The sequence below is a fragment of the Ciconia boyciana genome, chromosome 9 (genome assembly GCF_034638445.1).
Source record: "Ciconia boyciana chromosome 9, ASM3463844v1, whole genome shotgun sequence".
Lineage (NCBI taxonomy): Eukaryota > Metazoa > Chordata > Aves > Ciconiiformes > Ciconiidae > Ciconia > Ciconia boyciana.
This window is the reverse complement of record NC_132942.1, coordinates 22,259,586-22,278,683: the sequence shown is the minus strand read 5'-3', so window position 1 is coordinate 22,278,683 and position 19,098 is coordinate 22,259,586. Positions and strand designations below refer to the sequence as shown.

The 19,098-nt window shown below is 53.0% G+C and overlaps 2 protein-coding genes across 6 annotated transcripts in view; one reads left to right on the top strand and one right to left on the bottom strand.

Moving 5' to 3' along the window:
* PFDN1 (prefoldin subunit 1) overlaps positions 1-3,365 on the top strand; it is a 32,820-nt gene extending 29,455 nt beyond the window's left edge. For both annotated transcript variants that reach the window (XM_072872893.1, XM_072872892.1), the window contains exon 4: positions 3,144-3,365. In XM_072872893.1, coding sequence (XP_072728994.1) covers positions 3,144-3,227 — 84 coding nt within the window. In that variant the 3' untranslated portion in view covers positions 3,228-3,365. The remainder of the gene's footprint in view (positions 1-3,143) is intronic.
* A 3,733-nt stretch (positions 3,366-7,098) lies between these two features.
* CYSTM1 (cysteine rich transmembrane module containing 1) overlaps positions 7,099-19,098 on the bottom strand; it is a 30,520-nt gene continuing 18,520 nt past the window's right edge. For all 4 annotated transcript variants that reach the window (XM_072872265.1, XM_072872264.1, XM_072872266.1 and 1 more), the window contains exon 3: positions 7,099-7,590. In XM_072872265.1, the coding sequence (XP_072728366.1) occupies positions 7,484-7,590 (107 nt within the window). In that variant the 3' untranslated portion in view covers positions 7,099-7,483. The remainder of the gene's footprint in view (positions 7,591-19,098) is intronic.

The following is a 19,098-nucleotide window of genomic DNA, read 5'->3' as shown; positions in this document are numbered from 1 at the left end:
CAGCCTGCTTGCTCACAGTGCTGCTCCCTGGGAAGGTGCACCAGGGAGAGATGGAGTTTCCTGTCTAGACCCCAGTAATCGCGGTGAGGAGGGGTTTGCACGCAAGCTCCTGCTCTTTCTCCTGTAATTACCAAAGCAGAAACCAGGCCACAGCTCCTTGGGAAGGAACACCTCGCTTCTGCCATGAGTCTTGGAAAATGCAGCAACTGTCTGCTCCTCCCTCCCCCTTGATTTGGGCTGTTAGTTGGAGTGGGAGCCAGCTGCCATGCTGGCTCTGGCGCTGCCTGCTGCTGGCCTGCAGGAGAGCTCAGGAAGTTTGCAGCTCCCCAGCTGTGGGTGCAGGGTTTCCCTTGATGCTCAAGGGATGCTCCTTGTGCCTAGGGATGAGTCTTCCTGGACGCTACTTTTGGGAGGAAGGAGTAAAAGTGTCAGGACCAGCCTGGATCCTCTTGCCTCAGAAACTACATGACCGAGGAGAATGGTTGAGGGAAGGGAAATACAAATTCCCTGAATCCTTGCCTGTCTGGGACTGCAGGTGATGCTGAAGTAAAGAAATGGCATTAAACCATGTCCCTTTGCCATGAGCTGTGTAGCTCCCCCACCCCTGCTCCCCCAGGGAGGGCAGAGCATGCCACTGTGCAGGAGCGGGCAGCGTGGATCTGCGTAGGCCACAACAGCCATGAACGCTCCTGCACTGCATCAGGCCCCGTTAGTGCTCAGGGTCCCTCATCCTCGGGGAAGTGGGGCCCAAATGGTCGCCAGCATGGCTTTCTAACAGGGGATGTTTGAAATTCCACCATGTTAAGAGAACAGAGCCGTCGTCTGCAGCATGCCAGCTCCTGGCTGCACGTGGAGGCTTCCCTGTGCGGCAGCAGGGCTGCCTGGCCCTCCTGATATCACTACCAGGGCCAGCCTGCCTGGGGAGAGCTGCTCTCTGGAAATGTCTCTTGCTGCCTCTTGGGTATGAGGGGAAATGGAGAGGACAGAAAGCCAAAACTGTTTCATAGACTAATTTAATTGCATTAAAAAAAAAAAAAAAAGTAATAAATGAATGCATAGAAATCAGCTCCGCTGATGCCACTCTCCTCCAGTCAGTGGAGCGAGGTGGAGCTCAGACCCATGCAGGTTTTCTGGGACCTGTCTCCCCTCGCAACCTTCAGATTCAGTTCCCTAGATGTGAAATCCCTTGACGTCTGTCTGGGCAGCGTGAGAACGGTGTGGCGGTGGCAGAAGTCCTGCTCATGTGTCAGCGAGTTGTTGGCAGTGGGAACCTGCGCTGTGCCTCCTCTCCTAGTGGTTTCCTGAAAAGCAGCTCTTGTAAGCAAGAGGGATCCCACGTGCCTGGGGACCACGGAGGGACAGGGAGCCCTTTGCCATACCCATGGCCCTAGCTGTCACTAACAACCTTTACTATTTAAATAAAGGACCTTCAGTATTTAGAAATGGGGCTAGAAGAGATATCCTCATGGCATGGGCATTTCAGCTGAGTTTACAGAAGTGTCACTGCAGGTCTGCTGCGAGGGGATGGATGGGGAGTGATGGCAGCAGGACTGTCCCATGTGCTAATGAATTTTCCTTCAGCATTATGGGTCCCAGCTCCCTGTGGGCTTGCAGGAGGCAGGGGGAGGCTGTCAGGGGAGGATCAACTTTGCAGTTCTTGCCTGTTGCCAGCTGGCAGTGGTCATGTCCTCTGGCTCACACACAAGTCCCCCCAGCCTGCCCCCCGTAGCAGGAGGGTGCTGCTCGGTGGAGGCCAGCACATGCTTTTGCTGCAGCCTGCACCCATGGGTGCTGCTCTGCTCCAGACAGCTGGCAGCTGGGGCACCACCCCAGAGCAGCATGTGTTTTTACTCTTTCCTGCAGTCCCCTTGCATGGCTGAGCAGTGCTGAGGACCTCTGCTGTTCTCCTTTAGCTGTCCTTGGTTTCGATGGGCTTTGGAGGTCATTCATTCCATACGGGGCTGCTCTGCCTGGGAGAAGCAGGGCTGGGGCTGGGGAGGTGATTTGTGGAGCCTCTAGGCAGGATGCTCTAGGCTGGGGCCCAGACTCCTGTAATTTAATAATAATCCTGCCAATGCTTATTGGTTCCTAGCATGGCCCAGAGACCAAGCTCTATCGAGCTCCCCAGGCCTGCGAGAAGGTGCTCAGCGTGTGGCTGTAACCACCATGGGGTAGTGGGTCCACAGCGGTCCCCACCAGGCTTTGCTGAGAAGAGGACCTTGTGAGGACAGCAAGCCCTGTGCCAATGTGCACCAAGTACCACTCATGGAGCCCTGTATGTACCCCCAAGGGCTCTCCCCATGGTCCTCCATAAGCCCAGCTCTGGGGAGCCTCCCCAAGGGCCCCCCCCAGCCCTTAACAAAATGCATTTGGAGCAGTGCTCTCCCTGCTGCCGCCAAACGAGGTCTGCATCCAGTGGTGGGGGCTGCCTGCACTCACATAGCAATGCATTCTGCTGGCCTGATGTCCAGCAGAGAGTGTTGTGTCTGTTGTTTGGAAACCCAGAGAAAATAGTTGGAAGAACCAAGCACCAATTTTTCCAGTCACCTAGGAGCACCCAGACTAGCAGGAAAAAACGCTGCATGCTGAATTCCTGTCTTGGGATGCACAGCTTCAGGCTCCTTCCCTGCCAAGCCTAGCCTAATTAAAGATGATTAAGGAAACACACGTATTTGGTGGTGATGCCAGGGAATTTCTGATAGAAAGGAGGGTCTGGGTTTAGAAAACTGGCCTAGCTGGGAAAAAGAGCCTTTTTTACCCAAGTGCGAAAGGCTTTTGCTGTTGTCTCCATAAGGAGGCCTCAGCATGTTAATTCCTCTTTAGGCTCCAAATGTTACAGGATCTGATTGCCTTTTCCTTCCTTGCTATGGTTAATGTGTCCCACTTCTTGCAACTCTGCTGTTGCAACAGCCCCGGCAGCTCTGAGGAGAAGGTTTCAGAGGGAACAAAATTCAAAGTCTGTGTAAACATTGCCCAGGCTAAATATTAACGCTTCCAGGATGCCTCTGGAAATGAATAACCACTGTCCTCACTTTGGGAAACCCATAGAGTCGTGCGGCTCTGTCCTGGGCAGCTCTTGGCCCCAGCACCCCGGCATGTGCTGTCAGTGCCAAGGTGGACCTTAACTCTCCTCTGCCTTGCAGCAGAAGAAGTCGTACCTGGAGCGGAGCGTGAAGGAAGCAGAAGATAACATCCGGGAAATGCTGATGGCCCGAAGGGCGCAGTAGCTGTGCAGTTCCCCCTGGGCCTCCTGCGACACCCTCTGGGTGGTTTTGGGCAGCTCTGCCTGCATGCTGCTCACCACCACCTGGCTGCACGAGCTCCGTTCTGTGGCAGTTTCAATAAAACTCTGCTGCAAAGCCTGAGCTTGTTTCCTCTGCCTGCCGCCTTGGGAGTTTCGCAGTGACTGCTCTCCCTGTGGGGATTTGATGGAGAAAGGAGGCGGTGGTGGGATTTGGGGTGAGAGCCCTTTGGGGAATCCTGCTTCACTTTAAAGCAGCCATAGCCCTTGCCCTCCAGAAAGACCCGGACACACTGCTAGGCACTGGGAAAGGCTTGCTGCATTGTTCTGTTGGAGCAGGGCTGGCGAAACTGCAGCAGGGGGAAAGGGAGGCTGGCAGGGCAGGGCAGAGCTGGGCTGCCCATCACAGGCACCTCCAGGTCCACAATGTGTGGTCATTTATTCTGTCTCAGTGGTGACAGGCCCTGGTTCCCCTCTTGTACACACTGGCCTGGCAGAGCCTCAGTGTGGCAGTGAGCTTGTGGAGGGCCAGTGCCACCCTGTGCTTCATGCTCGCAGTGCACCATCCCAGCCTCCTCCTTCCCCTTCTCCTGGCTTTGGTGCTTTTCTGAAATGGAGCTTTCAGGGATGTCTCCTCTCCTGCCAGCAGCTGCTTGAGATATTGGGGCTGGGCAGGAGTTTCCAGGTCCCATTGCCAATCCCCCGTGCTCTTGCCCCATAGACACGTGGGTGCTGTCGCTCTCTGGGCTGGCCCTTTGCCACCTGCTTCCCCCCAGGTTTCCAGGCCACATCACCTGCTCACTGGCTAGTCAGGCTTCATCTTCGCTGGTGATCACACACGTGCACTGGCTGCAGTTGCTGCCCCATGGACATGGGAGCCTGTGGGCTGATCCCCTGATGCACTCACATGCACACTCAATAGGGAGCCCTCACCCAGGACAGAGTTTAAGAGAAATTTAATAAGATTGGACAGACTGTGCTGATCAGGCACTGGACAAGTGTACTGACCAGCTGGTCATTTACACCCAACAGGTCATTTCATCCCCATACCTCATTATTTGTCCACACTTGTTCCTCCCCAAAAAAATCACCTACACCTTTGCCTTATGGTCCTCCACTGAACATCCCATAGCAAGTCCTTTGTGATCCCAAAGAGCTTTTCCCTGCATCCAGTAATGTGTCCCACCCCACCCCCCAAACCCCCTGGCATTAACCCCTTATTCCGAAAGGCGATCTACAGAGCTGCTCTGGATCACTCATGGGAATGGGCGTAGCCTGGACATGGGGCTAAGGCTCTGTGGGGACAGCCCTTGGAAAGGCCCTGGACAAGGTGTCTGTGCCTCAAGTGTCCTTGGGTTGGGTTCCTGCCTGCCATTGTGCCTGCGTGCTCCTCCGGGCTTGTGGATGGGCCTGTGAGGGGCTGACAGCCCCTGTGATGGGCCTGGGAGTGGCCTGACTGGGTATTGCTTGGGGTCCCTGGCTGCTGAGTCTCTCTAAGCTCCTGTGTGGGTGTGCAGAGGTGCTTTATTCCATAACTGACCACAAGCTGCCACGTCTGCTGCTTCCCAGCCTTGGCTCTGGTGCTTGCTGGCACCTGCCAGCTGCCCTGTTGGGCAGCACCCAACAAAGGTGCAGGGGTGGGCAAACCAGGTGGGTCCTGGACCAGGTGTCCACCCATTTTGGTCCTGGGGCAGGGTGGATCAGCCTGTAGCTGGGCTCAGTGGCCAGGGACTCCCCTGCTGCAGGGGCTGCTGTGCACCAGGCCCAGCTGAGCTCCACTACCCCCCCCCATCCTCATCCCCCCCGGGGATCCAGGCTCACTGGGGAACTGGCAGAGCCCTCTCTTCTCCAGCTCCCCGAACCGCATTTTTTCCCCGCCATAGCCCCAGGCAGCTGGCAACCCGCAAGGTGCAGGGTAGCTGGAACCTGGGGCAGCCCTTCCCCATGGAGCGTGGGAGATGTGGCGACCCATCCATGTCTCCGAGGACAGACACTGTGGCACCGAGGGCAGGGTGCTGCAGGGGTGTGTGCTGCTGTAGCCACATGAGCCCAGGACTGCAGCCACTTTGGGTGCCAAAGCAGGAGGCAGAGAGCCCCCATGCTGGGGGCTGAGGGCAAATTGCCTCAGACCAGCTCCTGCTCCTACCTGAAGCAGAGCAAGAACCAGCCTGTGGCTGTGAGGTGACTGCACAGGGCTAGGGGCTTGCCTTGTGCCTGGCAAGGCCATTTGTGGGGAGCAGCCAAGGCCAGGCTGGGTGGGCTGACCACAGCACTGGGAGAAGCAGCTGGAGGGAGGGGGAGAGAGGGCAGCTGGGCAGGCAGAGGCATGGGCGCAGGGCAGCTGAACACTCCACTTTTAACACCTTGCCAAGGCAGGGTGAGCCAGGGACCACCCTTCTGAGCCCCAATGGCTGCCAAGCTGCCAGGGAAGTGACAGCGACCAGGAAGGTGACAGCAACCATTCCTGTGGCAGGGAGCCTCTGGGAGTCCGGCAGCAGACCTGAGCTTAGGGCTGCAGCCTGCACAGGGGCAGCCCCCAAGCAAGCAAGGGGCTTGAAGGCTCCTGGGGACAGGCTGCTGCCAGGGGCCCTCATCAACCCAAACCAAATTGTCTTGCCCCAGACCAAAGCCCCAAAACTGCATTTCTAAAACCCAAGCGGAGGTGTACAGAGTGCCCAAGCCGTGCCAGAGGTGGCAGGCACCCGGTCAGGGGGGAACTCCCAGACAAAAAAGCACAGAGGAACCCAGCGAGGTGCCTTGTGAGGCCTGAGCAAGCGTCACGGCATGGCAGCCATGGCCCTGCTGTGCAGTTCACAGCTAAGCCCTGTCCCTACATTGATTCCCTCAGGCCTGGATGCTAGACCTGGGCCCATGCAGGAGCAGGGGAGCAGAGCTGCTGCCTTGGCTGCAGCACAGGAAGAGCCTTAGGGTACAGACAAGCACAACCTCTCATTTAGCTCAGCTTAGGGCACCCCTCCCTCTCCTGGCACCTGCTCAGGTCTCAGGGAGGCTGGATGCAGCATACACAAACTGAAGGATGGCGAGCACAGTGCCCTTTGAAACCCTGCTGCAAAAGGGTACAAGATCACTACATGATCTTCACTCAATACAAAGCAAAGCCAATGTGTGTCAGCCCACCAAGATCAATTTTGCTCCCAAGGCAGGGAGAACAGAAGCAAACTGGGGCAGTGGGCAGCTGGGTGGGAACCATCCCCCATGGTGACTAGCACCAGGTTTCCCCACTTTTCTGCAGATAAAAGCTTTTTATCCCTCTTCTGGCCAGGCATGCCCTGAAACAGCTTCAGCTATAAATCCTCAGCACTAAATTAATCCATGGCCTTGTTTCTTCTTATCCATTAATTTACCCCCCACAAGCCTATACTCTGCAGCAGGGGGATCACTGCTCAAAACCCCTGAGCAGGATAAGTTCTCCCCCAAGAACTGCTGCTGCACACATGCAGCAACTCAGTATGGGCTTCCCCCAGCTCTCTGCTGTCCCAGGGGCTGCTGGAGAGGCCCCCAGTCTCAAAAGGTGACCCGCATGTCCAGCCCTGAGTAAGCAGAGGGATGAAAACCTGACTGAGCTGCCCTATGCAGGACCACAGCGTTGGTAGTGTCAGACACCCTCCCCACCCCACTGGTTTCACTGTGCTCTCACGGCTTACGCATCAGGTTGCTGCAGAAAATGCCCCAGATGCTGGTAACAGCAGGGCCAGACACCCCCAGCCCAGGCCCCAACAAGGGGTCGAGGCATTAACTTCTGCAGCAAAGCTGCTTGAAGCCAAGTTCATCATTGCTGCTGCAGAGTCAGCGCATGCAGGACGCTGAGAATAGACAGCGATGGGGGAAGCACACCCTCTATGGGACAGATTTATTGAAACAGTCAGGACCTAGCAAAGAAAATCAACTGTTGGCTTTAATTATTGCATATTTCTTCATTTCTAGGACTAGGAAAATTTCATCTGATAAATATACATTTCATCAGAATGCCTTTGGCTGAAATACACCCTTAGCACATTCTTCAAAGTTAGAACAAAAGTCTTAGAAATGTTAAAAAGGGATTTTTCCTTTACTAAAATAAAGGAGTGCACCCCCCACCCCAACAAGGCGCTAGGACTGACAGATGGGAACTCTTGGCTGTGCAAAGCAGAGCGTTGATTACAGTAACAGAAAGAAGTCAGGACAGGAGTGGGGAGCCTGCATAGCACTCAGTGAGAGGTACGGGAGGCGGCTGCAGCAGAGTCAGGTCAGCATGTCCCAGAGGCAGCAGCAGCAGAGTGCGGTCCAGCACGCTGTCAGGCAGGCGCTCTCGCCCGTGTCGTCCCTCCGCCGCTCCTCCACAACATACACTGCAGGGACAGAAGAGCTCAGTCAGTCAAAGAGCAGCACAGCAATGCCCGCAGGGGCCAACCACATCTCCCGTCCCCAGCACAGCTGCCCCCAGCACAGCCACGGTGCCCCTCTGCACCCCAGCACTCACTTTGGGCAGCCCACACTTGCTGGAGACAAGCTGGTGCACAGGTGAGCACTCGCAGGAGGGGAAGTGCCAAGCTCCTGAGCTGGGTGCAGCAGCCCCTCGGGCCACCATTTCATCACCACAGCAGCACCCCGTGAGGACCCACTGCTCCCTCCCATCGCTGCAGTACCCCTTGGATGGGAAGGGTCCCCAGGGGAAGCACTTATTTATGTAGCTGGGCCCAGGCTGCTGGGGCTGCACAATGTTAAGGATCTCAACACAAGCAGCCAGTGCAGGTAAGCCAGGACAAGACTTCTGTTACATAACATGCAGTTATTGAGCAAGAACAGGCTCAGCCTGCAAGGCATCTGCTCTGAGTGAGCTGCCCTCGCAGGAGCACTGGTATCTAAGCCACCCTGCTGCCTCCCCCTGCCCTCTGGCAACCCTCAGCCAGCAGAAGGTCCCTGGAGCAGAGTGCCCACAGGTGTCCTGGCTGACCCAGCTGAAGCCAATGCCCCTCCAGGCCCAGCACAGCTGCCCTTCCCAGGGGAGGTACCCAGCCCACACAGCAGTGCTGCAGGGTACCCTGCACTCCTATGGCACTTAGGGTGCTGGGGAGGGAGCACATGCAAGGAGGGTGGCAGGTCAGATGTGGCTAAGGGCCAAACTCCCACCCAGCGACTCACTTGCTGCCCCTCCTCAGCAGGGCAAGATGGGCAAAGAGGATGAAAAAGCTTGAGGGTCATATAAAGACAGGGAGATTGCTCACCTATTACCATCATGAGCAAAACAGGCTCAACTTGGGGAAAATTAAATTAATTTATCACCAGTTAAAATAGATTTGGGTAGTGAGGAACAAAGACAAACACTAAAGCACCACCTTCCCTCCTGCCTCCTCCCCCTAGCAGCACAGGGGGATAGGGAATAGGGGCTGTGGCCTGTAACACAGCAGCTCCTCTCCTCTCTTGCCACTCCTGCAGGGAGAGGCGAGCTGTGTGACAGTGCATGCAAACAGGGAAGCAACACCTGTGGGCTGGAGTTGTTTCCCTGCAGCCTTGGCCCAGCCCACACTCCCCCCAAAGCAATTGTGTTCTAGGAACATTAATCTTTGGAGGGATTGTTAGGTGATGGAGAAGGCAGCTCAAGGCTCTCAGCAAACAGTGCTGAGACCAGCAGAAGCAGCAGCAGCCCTGGACCAGACCAGGCACTGCTGGGGGCTGTCACAGAGCTCCCAGCTGGCCTGAGCTCCAACATGGCACAGCATTTGGGCACTGACATAGGGTCCCTGCCAGGAGAGGCTGCTCCAGCATGAGTCCTCTCCACAGGTCCTTCTGGAAACATCCACCTGCTCTGTGGTCCTCCACAGGTTGCAGCAAATACCTGGAGCACCTCCTCCAACCATCTACTGTTTCTCACTCTTTTGTTCCCTCCTCTCTCTCTGGCTTTTTCTGCCCTTTCTTAAATATGTTCTCACAGAGGCACCACCAGCTTTGCTGATGTGCTCAGTGTCCTGCGGTAAGTCTGTTGTCCACCTACAGCAGGACAAAGAGGTAAGGTGCTGGGGCAGGAGGTGATCTCAATGTGAGATTCAGCTACTGCGTATGAATGCCTGTGGGGAGGTGGGTACAGACAAGTCCTGGGAAGAGATGAGGTCAGTGCCAGAGCAGTGTCCCTCCTGCCCCTCAAGGCTGGAGAAAGCTCACTACATTTTGGGCATTGGGCAGAGGGTGCTCTTGCACCAGCCAGCACTTCTCAGTGGCAGGAAGAGCTTGCTCTTCCCAGGCAGCAGGCCCCACAGAAACAGCAGGGATCAGCTCTGGCTGACTGACCTACCTGATTATAAAGCCACCTGGTCACTGCGAGAAGAGCAAGCAGGAGGAGGCTGCAGCAGAGCTGGGATGCATTGCCTTCAGAGCCTCTCCCTCTTGCAGCCTCTGCAGCTGAGGTCAAGGAACACTGACAGTGCCTGTGTCCAGAGGGCTCCAGGATCAGCAGCAGGCTGACTTGGAAAACAAGCAGGTGAGTTCCTTGCTGTTGAGTCACTTCCATGCACAATCAAAACCACAGTTTTAGCACAGTGAAGATGACGAGAACCTGCCTGCTGCCAGGTTTGTCCAGGCCACAGGCAGGAGAGGCTGGAGAGGCACCCAGGGCAGAGTTTTCCAGGAGATGCCAGCTTCTGTAGCTACAAGTGCATTTGCAGTTTGTCTGCTTGTTGTCTGTTTAGACTGGCACCACTAAGTCACCTTGCTTTAATAGGTAGTTGTTCCCTGACACTGCTCTAGCCCTATCATGCATGTAACTGCCTCCTCCACTAGGAAGTCAGGGCAGGCATCAGTCCTTGCTCCAGCTCTGTGTCCATCTTGCATGCTAGGGGACTTCCAGCTCGGACTGCTCAGCACCCAAGGCACAGCCAACTCTTACAAGGCTAGGAGGCAGCAAGCCTCAGATACCTCACCTGCCAAGGGGCAGATGCCTGGATCACACACCCGAACACTCAGGGTATCACCTCATTTAAGAAACCATTTAAGCTCTGCCCCTCAAGGGCTGCCCAGATGCTCCCAGCAGGCTGTTGGGATTTACTGCACATTGCCAGCTCCCTGAAAGCACAGGAGGGAGCCCCAGGTTTGGATAGAGCTCTCCCAGTAGGGTCTCCTACCCAAGGCCAGTACACTGCCTGCTCTTCCTGCCAGCCCCTGAACCTCATCTGGGAGAACCTTTGGTTCCTCCTCACTGAGCTTGGGCTATCATGCACAGAACTGCAGCAGTTTGAAGGCAGGCATGTGACCTTCCTTTCTTAAAGCTTTCTTGGGTCTGTTTGTTATGGTGTGTGTGGGAAATGTGCCTTCACACAGGATTCTGACCCAGGCATGCAGCTAGTGCTTTAAGTTGAGTGGCTGAACATGCCGTGTTGCGAGGCAGAAGCTTGGGCAGGAGACAGCTCATGTCATCAGCCCGGTCCTCCCACAGGCTTGCTCTGTGCTCAGACCCCCCCCCCCCCTTCACTGCTTCAGTTCTCTCAAGAGGGATGAATGGAGGATAATGTGCTCTGGCTTACATGACACCAAAATCCTGCCACCAGAGAGAGCAATAGCCCAGATATCCCCCCCGCCAAATATCTGCCCTCAGGTACAGGCTGTACCCCAGCCTCAGGCAGCCTCCCTCTTGCCAACAGAAATAACAGAGAGGAGGCATCTGCTGTGCAGGCACAGCCCAACTCCAGAGGAGCCACTGCATGGTGCTGGCAAAGCACCACTGTCCATCCTTCCCTCCAGGGCTTTGCAGCTGCCTGTGAGCATTCAGTCACAGCATGTGGTGCCCTTGCACCAGGAATGCCACCGTGGAAGCACATCTCTTCTCCAGACAGCCCCAGAAGGAGGTGGCAGCATGCTGCAGTGCTGTGACAGGCTGTGCTGGAGCAGGAGAGGTGCCACATGCTCTCCTCCCCCAGGAGCTCCTGGCCTTGCCCGTCCCTGCAGAGCGAAAGCAGGCACCTCCAGGCAGAAGCAGACCAGGACCTGATGGAAACCTGGCTCCCATGCACAGACCAGGGCCCTGTGGGCTGTTGGGCAGTGCTGCAGCAGTAGGGGAAGCTGCATGACCTCCTCCCCATAGCCTGTGGCAAGGGCAGGACGGCATCCAGGGCCAGCAGCCCTGCCACACGGGCAAGGAGCGCAGAACAAGGTCAATGACTTGTAAGTCCAGCACCCTGGCCTCCTCCTGCGATCCAAGAGAGCCTATTTCATCCCTTTGAAAGGGTAGACCACAGACCCATCTCATCCAAAGGGGGAATCTATCCAAGGCAGACAGGACTTTGGTCAGGCCCTTCCCTCCTACCTGCCCACAGCCCCAAACTTGCACTCAAAACCGTGCATGGAAGACTTGCAAAGGCTTCATGTTCAAAAGCATGAAGACTTGCGAGCGTTTGACCTTATACAGCATTGTACCAGTAACTTTCTATTCACTGCCTGTTCTCCCTGGTGAGGTGACCCAAGTCCACTCATTCCCATACACCTCCATGCAGTGCAAGCTATCATCAAGTGGGCGGTCAGGTCCCCGAAGCAGTGGGCTATAGCAGTCACCAACTGCTCAGCAGCAGGAAAGAAGGGAGCTGCGCACTGCTGTCCAGGGGAGAAGCTGGCTTAGCAGAGCTGCCTGCACTGTTTTGCTTTCCTTCCCCGATCGGCACTGCTAGGAGCAGCTGGACACCCTGACATTGGATCCATTTACCCTCCTTGGCCAAGCAGCATTTTCCCCTGCAGCAGATAGAGCTGCCCTTCTGCCTGGCTTAACACAACAAGCTGAGACAAGAAGTGAGCCCTGGCATCACACGACACTTTTGTGCAAACCCAGTCATACAACTGAGCTGTTCAGGAAGGAGAGCAGCAGGGCAGAGCTGCGCAGAACAAGTTCAGCTTGCAAGGACTGAAGGAGGCACTGGTGTGTTTCAGGCCTGGAAACACCCTCAGGCTTTTTTTTCTTGGTGGATCCAGGAGCTCTGAACAAGCAGCTACCCCTTTAGTGCCTTTGTTTCCTCTGAGAAGGTCCTGTTACAATGAGCAAAGGCAAAACATATACAGGGCTCTTGGAGCATTTGGTATAAGACGATGACATGCAGTTTTTTGGCAGGGCAGAGTGAACACACAACAGACAGAGATGGCCAAGAGCTCCTCACCAGAGTGGGGTACCAGCCATGCTCTCCTGCCTACGTTAGGCGGGAGAGGATGCTTGCCAGCTCCTGCCATACCTCAGAGCAAACAGCCAAGGGTGCTTTTCCCATGGCTGCTCAGGAAGCTTCTGAACCAGCTCCCTGTGCTGAAGCTCTGAGGCAGCTCTGGTTTCTAACTGGTTGCCAGGTGCCATTCAAGCTGTCCTGCTTCAGAGCCATGGAGAGCTGGACTGCTGCTGCCAGAGCATTGCCATACCCAAAACTGAGGGCCACAGTGCCCTGAGACATCCAGATCTGCACAGCAGAAGGGGGTGGGAGGACGTTTAGGGAAGCACTGGTTCCTGGTGGTTTGGAGGCAGCAGGGTGACTGACCTCTGGAAAACACCAGCAAGAACAGATACCACAGAACTTGCTCCAGAGCAAAGTCCTTGCAGCTTCAGACTGAGTAAAACCCAGGAGAACCTGACACACTTGCCTACCCCAGAAAAAGCTCTGCAGCATGTGACACTCCCAAACTTGGTGGACAACATAAGGTTACACTGCTTTGGGGGTGCCTCACATACCCTCAGCTCCCTTGCTGGAGCAGCTGAGATGGATTGAACTCCCAGGCTGACAACACCTGGCCTGAGGCTGGCTACCCTCTCCTCTGAACACTAAGGTATGGCACTTCACACAGAGTGCAGGCAGACCTAGCTAGCCAGCTACTCTGGCCAGCCTCCAGCAGGCATCTGCTGACCAGAGGCGGCCATGTCACTGCAATGCAAACCACCGGCTGGAGGGCAGTTACTAGTTTTGGCCACCCCAGTCAAGCCCATCTTCACCCTGGTTGAAGGCAGCCATACCTGTAGCTGCAGCCAAGGCACCGTCCAGAGGAGAGCTCTAACACGACTGCCTTTTACTGCGAGCGTGAAAGCAACATTGCTTTCTGGTAGCTCAGCACTAAGCTATCAAGGAGCAATGCTTGCGCATGCAGAAGACACGAGCTGTCAAATGATACATTAACATTGACAAGTCCTCCATCACAGAACACAGACAAGTATTTTGCTGGTTACTGGCCAACTTGCAAAGAAGTCAGTGAAACTGAGTCTATATGTGTACTCTGCTGGAGGATGGGTCTGTATAACCTTCCCCACCCCAAAGCAGAGTTGAAATGGATGCTGCCCTGTGCAATTTATAGTAAGCTGTCCATGACTCTAGGCATACAAGAAGAGTTTGCCTGAAGTATTTATGATTAATCCATTAGAAATTTTAAACTACAGCCAAGTGTTGAGGACATACTGACAAAGCATGTTCAAAGCATGTATAAAGTGCTGTTATGAAACACTTGCTAAAATATTAAACAAAATGGTTTTTCCAAATTTGGGCCTGTGCAATGGGAGATTGGCACTTTCACTACAGGGCTGCTCAGCTGACTTGCACTGGATGCTGCCTCTCAGCACAAGTGGATCACAGCAGCAGCGGGCATCGCTCCTCCTCTGCCAGCCAGCACTTTCAGCTGCCTGTGTGGCACTGCTGGTGGCAGCTTGTGCTAGAAAGGTCTACACTGAACTGGCTGATAGACAGGCACAACTGCCCACTAACAATTCAGGGCAGGACTGGGACAGGAGAAGGGACAGTGAGGGACAACAGCCATGTCAAGACCTTTCTGGGACTCACCACGGATTTGAGGGGTGTGCCTTTCTGTTAGTGAAACAGCACTGGAAAGAGACCATGTCCTTTCACTCTCTTCTGCTAAAAGCTGAAGTCATTTAAACCAAGCAGCGTATTGTGGAACAAGTACCTTTCTGCACAAACCCTCTAAAAAAAGCTTTTTTTTCCCCCACATTGCAGGGTGTTACGGTATTTTACCAAACCCATTTACCTTCCAAGCTCAAGGAAAGCCCCAAAGAAGATAATCTGAAATACACATTTGAGAAGTTGCTGCCTTCCACCCACTGCAGAGTTCCTCTCCCAGAGAGAGCAAGGGTCTCAAGAGGGCAGCTCTCTGCCACCGCCAGCTCATGGGAGCTGGTGTCAACCGCTGCTGCAGTTTGAGAGGAAATACAGGTGCTACTGAAAGTTTTCAGACTTCAAGAGCACCTGGGCGATACTCTAAATAAAAACCACACCTCTCCCTTACAGTTTCAGTTGAATGATCACTTTCTTTGAAGCTTCATCAATGCTTCAGAAGTTGTAGCACTGTCACCAAATTGCCAGAAAAACTTTAAACACAGCCATACAGCATTAATGCTAAAAAGCTTTTCTCATCAACTAGTTGGGTGTGGGGCTTATACAGAAGAAGATAAGAGCAGAACAGGTGAAGGTTGGTCAGCTATTCACTTACAGCTACCAGAGCGCATACAGTAAAAAACAGTTCAAAGGAAGGCTAGATAAACTATTCCCAGCCAAGCCTCTCGTTAAGCTGGAGAGATCCTACACCAAGCCTCTCATTTTGGACACTGTGCAACTGAGTATCAGCGTCAAAGCACTAACACAAACACAGTGACAGTACCCAAGGAAATCAAGAGTGCATGGTAGCACCTTTATTCACTCTTCCCAGCCTACACATTAGCGCTACTTTAAATGCGGAGGTTCCCCTCTAAACAGCACAGTAAAAGCAAAACAAAACCCTAAGCACCTTACTCAAACCTCTTAAAATGATTTTGTTAGGAAGTCTTGCACAGCACACTACTGATGCAAGCCACCCAACGTCTTCCCAACTCACTTCAACCAGCATTTTTCCATTAACAGAGATCAGGTTTTCTACTGGAATACCTTTGCCAACAAAACCCCAACCAAAAATATGTCAATTAAGGGAACTGCCATTTTTGTATGCTTCTTGTCAGAAGCCTGAATGCTTCCAAGCTAAAGCCACCCAGTTTACTGTGGCGAGCCTTACTGGGGACTTCATTAGCTGCTTTGTGCCTCTCTTTTGTCCAAGGTCAGGCACTCCAAAGATCTCCTATGGCATGCCAGGGTCCTTGCCACTATGAGCAGAAGCCCATTAGCACTTTGGGACTGGTGGTCTGATAGATAAGAGAAACAAGGGTGATTTCTCTCAGAGGCACTGGACAGCACTCAGGCTCAAGTTTTGATGTTTCCACTGTTTGTTCTAAAACAGGATGGGAGAGGGTGTAAGCTGAGCAGACCCTCCTATCTTCTAATCAATCTTAAAGAGCATAGATCACAATGAATCATGCTTACCCTGAAAATGGTAGCACTCCCTGTAATCACACAGTACCAGCCTGCACAATACAGTGCAAATAACTCCCACTTTGTTTTTAAAACAAACACTACAATACCTTGTTATTTCATGTACAGTCTGCTTTATCTTAAGCATACACATTTTGTTTCTTCTCATACCTAATTGATATGTTAATGATTAGCTCCATGAAGGAAAGGCATGAGCAATACTTTTCACCTGGTTTGGTATGAACTAAAATCATGACCTTAAACTGCAGTGCTCCTTATTGCAGTGCTTTACTGGGTCTACAAGGACTGCAGTACAAGGATATCGGCTTTGATGATAGAACCAGCCCATCCTGTCCCAGGGCCCAGGCACAGACGCCACTGCTAAGGTACCGACCTACCTACATGGGGACCCCCCAAAAGCAGGCAGCAATGGTGCCCGAGAGCCCTCGAGCTCTGCAAGCCCTCCCAGAAGTCTTGCTGCACGTCACCATGGGCCCTGGTCCTTGTCTAGGTATTTCAGGTATGACATCCAGGCAGACAGACAGCAAGCAAAAGCCCACTTCAGGCAAGCCAAGGGGCAGGCTCAGCCAAAAAGTCAGCTGCCTAGGGAGAAGTGAGGTGCGTGCATGCCCAGGGTCATAGCCCACTGCTAGGTGTGTGCAGCCTAGCACCAGCCAGCTGCAGGGACTCTTTCCTCTTCCTAAGGCAAGAGGGCTAGGAGCACGAGAAAAGCAGTAAGTCTTGAAGTTTACTTCTTCTTTAGCTCCAGCTGTGTGCTAGCACACAGACCCACTCTGCATGCAAACAAGTTAGTTACACTCCTAGCTGCTGTAAGGTATTAGGCAAGGCCTGGCACACACAAGAGGAAGCACCAACAAGCAGTTTACCAACTACTGGTACTGCAGACCAAAAACTCTGCCTGTGGTATCTGAACAGCTGTTTGCCATAGTAACAACTGTTCAGAGCAGAAGTATTAATTAATACAAGAGTTGTCTTGTCTGGCAGGAAGCACGCAACAGAGCAGGGACCAATAAGCCTTTTCCCCTATGCGAATAAAGTGGTTTTTATCACAAGCCACTTCTGCACCAAGAGCTTTGTTTTCGTTTGTCCAGCCAGCAAGAAGTCTTGCTTAGAACTGCACAACACCATTTTAATAATGATTTCTTACAGGGTTAAGTGCTACCTGCAGCAGATTGCCAAGTCAAGTCAGTCTGTGCATCTGGTTCTACCTTCAAAACATTCTTACCCAAGCCCACTGAAAGTCTTTCTGTTCAGAACGGAGGACAGAGAAGGGAAAGTCAGCACAAGGGTGCTAGTGGCAGCCAAGGGATGCAGAGGTGACAGTGATTAGAAATCAAGTGTTTCTGAGCCATTCTTTGGGGTGCGCACTCTAGGTCTGCAGAGCCAGCACTGCAGGAGGAAGGAACACCCAGCCCTGACCTCCCAGACAGCCACATGTCCTGGAGTAAATCCCACTCAGGCAGCAAGAGCAGAAGAACAGATTGCACAACTGGGGAACAGGGACCCTAGGACTTCAACTAAAACTTTCATACTAGTTTCCAACAAGGCTCCTCCCTGCTCCAGGCTTCCTCCCTTGCACACAAGACCTCCAGGCCAGAGCCTGGGCACAGATGAGATCTAACTCCCATGGCAAGAAAGGCATTTAATCATTCTTTCTCCTCTCTGGGGATATTTGGTCATGCTTAACAGCTTCACGCCTGTCACATCTCATTCCCCAGCCCCCCAACTTCTTCCTGCCCAGAGGATTTCACTATGCGCACAGTCTCTACCGACACCATATTCAGATTTCAGGAAATACCTTAGCACACTCCTGAAACAGATACCAGAGCCAGATGGAAATACAATAGCCTACTTCCAAGCAAAAATTTTCCAAATTTGCAAAACACTCAGAGCAAGTTTCACAATCCCCAGCTCCAAACACAAACAGCTCTACTGCCAGAGGCACCTGAGGAAAAAATCAAGTATCAAGGAAGCAAACTGCCAGTGAGTACACGTAGTTTCACCTGCAAATCCCCTCTGCCACCAGACAGCTGCTGCTGACCCAGCCCAGATTTCAGCCTGAACTCAAGCAGAAGCAACTGATCTACAGCTACCCACACTGGTATCAGACCTGCCCTCTTCCATGGCTGCATGATTATATCCACCACATTAGAAAAATTCCTGATGTTCAGTTCCTGCAACTCTGAGAAGCTCTTACAGTCACCCTAGGGAGCTGTTTCAGCTTTCAGGGAGCTGAACAGGCAACGCATTTCAGGGAAATTACTGTGCAGGCGTGCCAAGTGAGCACTTTCCAGAGCCAACACTGCACTAGGCCACATTTCACACCAGGGTAAAGTTGTTCCCCTCTCACACACTGCATGCGCTAAAAGCATGGGTTATGTCTGATCATAAACCGTGCAGAAGATTTTCTTGCAGCTGAGCTCAGGGCTGGGAAAGGTGAGTTTCCTCACCTGAGCACACAGAGATGGGATTCAAAGATCTTTGAGATAATGGAAGTGATACTAATCTGCATTTATGGAGTATAGATGTGCCCAGGAAGGATTCAACATCTCTAAAAAGCAGGGCTACAGGCACTCCTTATAGGAGAAAAGCATACCTTATGTAGTATGTACTCAAGTCTCTGCAGGATGTCAGCAGGCATCGTCCAGCTCTCCAAAGCACTATAAACCCCATCACACAGGTTAGAAAGCGTACAGGAGACATGTCATATAAGAAACCAGCTTCTTCCCTGCTCAGAAGTACAGTAATTCAGGCCTTCAAACCCTTCACTTTTCTTCTAGACTGCAACGGGTGCAGAGACATCTCCCAAAACTACAGAATTTGATGACTTCCTCTAACATTTTTTTTAATCAATGAAATCTTAATTTACTTTTAAAGCAAGGAGGCATTTTCCACCAAGTCAACTGCAAGGCTAAGAACAGCACATTCCTCAGCTTGAGTCAGCATTTTCATTGAAAATCAGCATCAGCCCTAGATTTAAACAAGACCTGGCTTGGAGGGATTTACACAGCACAAACTCAGTCTTGCAGGAGTGTTCTAGGTGTCAGACAGGAGGGACAAAGTCCAGTTTTAAAGCAAAGGGAACATGCCACAGCGAGTAGTCACTCAGGACAGCAAGACTCTCCTAGCAAGAACCCCCAGGGCTCAAGTACCACAATCTGTGCAGTGCTTGCAGTGCCAGAAAAAGGCTTTACACAATTTGCTTCTCACCCAGGCTAGGTGCCCAGCTGACAAGGACTGTCCAGAACAGCAGCCTCATTTAATTCAGTCCACTACAGAGCCAGCCTTAGCCTCATTTAGCCAGTTAGTCTGAAGCATGTTTTCAGATACAGGACCTGAATTTGGAAATCCTTTTCTTTTCATCAGGCTTTTCTCCGTTTATCCCCTCCTTGGGGGTGAAAAGCAGCAAAGGAGAGGTCAGACATCAGCCCCAGGACAGCACTTTTTGCCAGCAAACAGCCCTCACTGTTTGTGCAGTCAGCTGACCCGAGCCAGGGACTAAGGGAGGTATGATACAGCAATCTCAGGGGAGAGGAAACA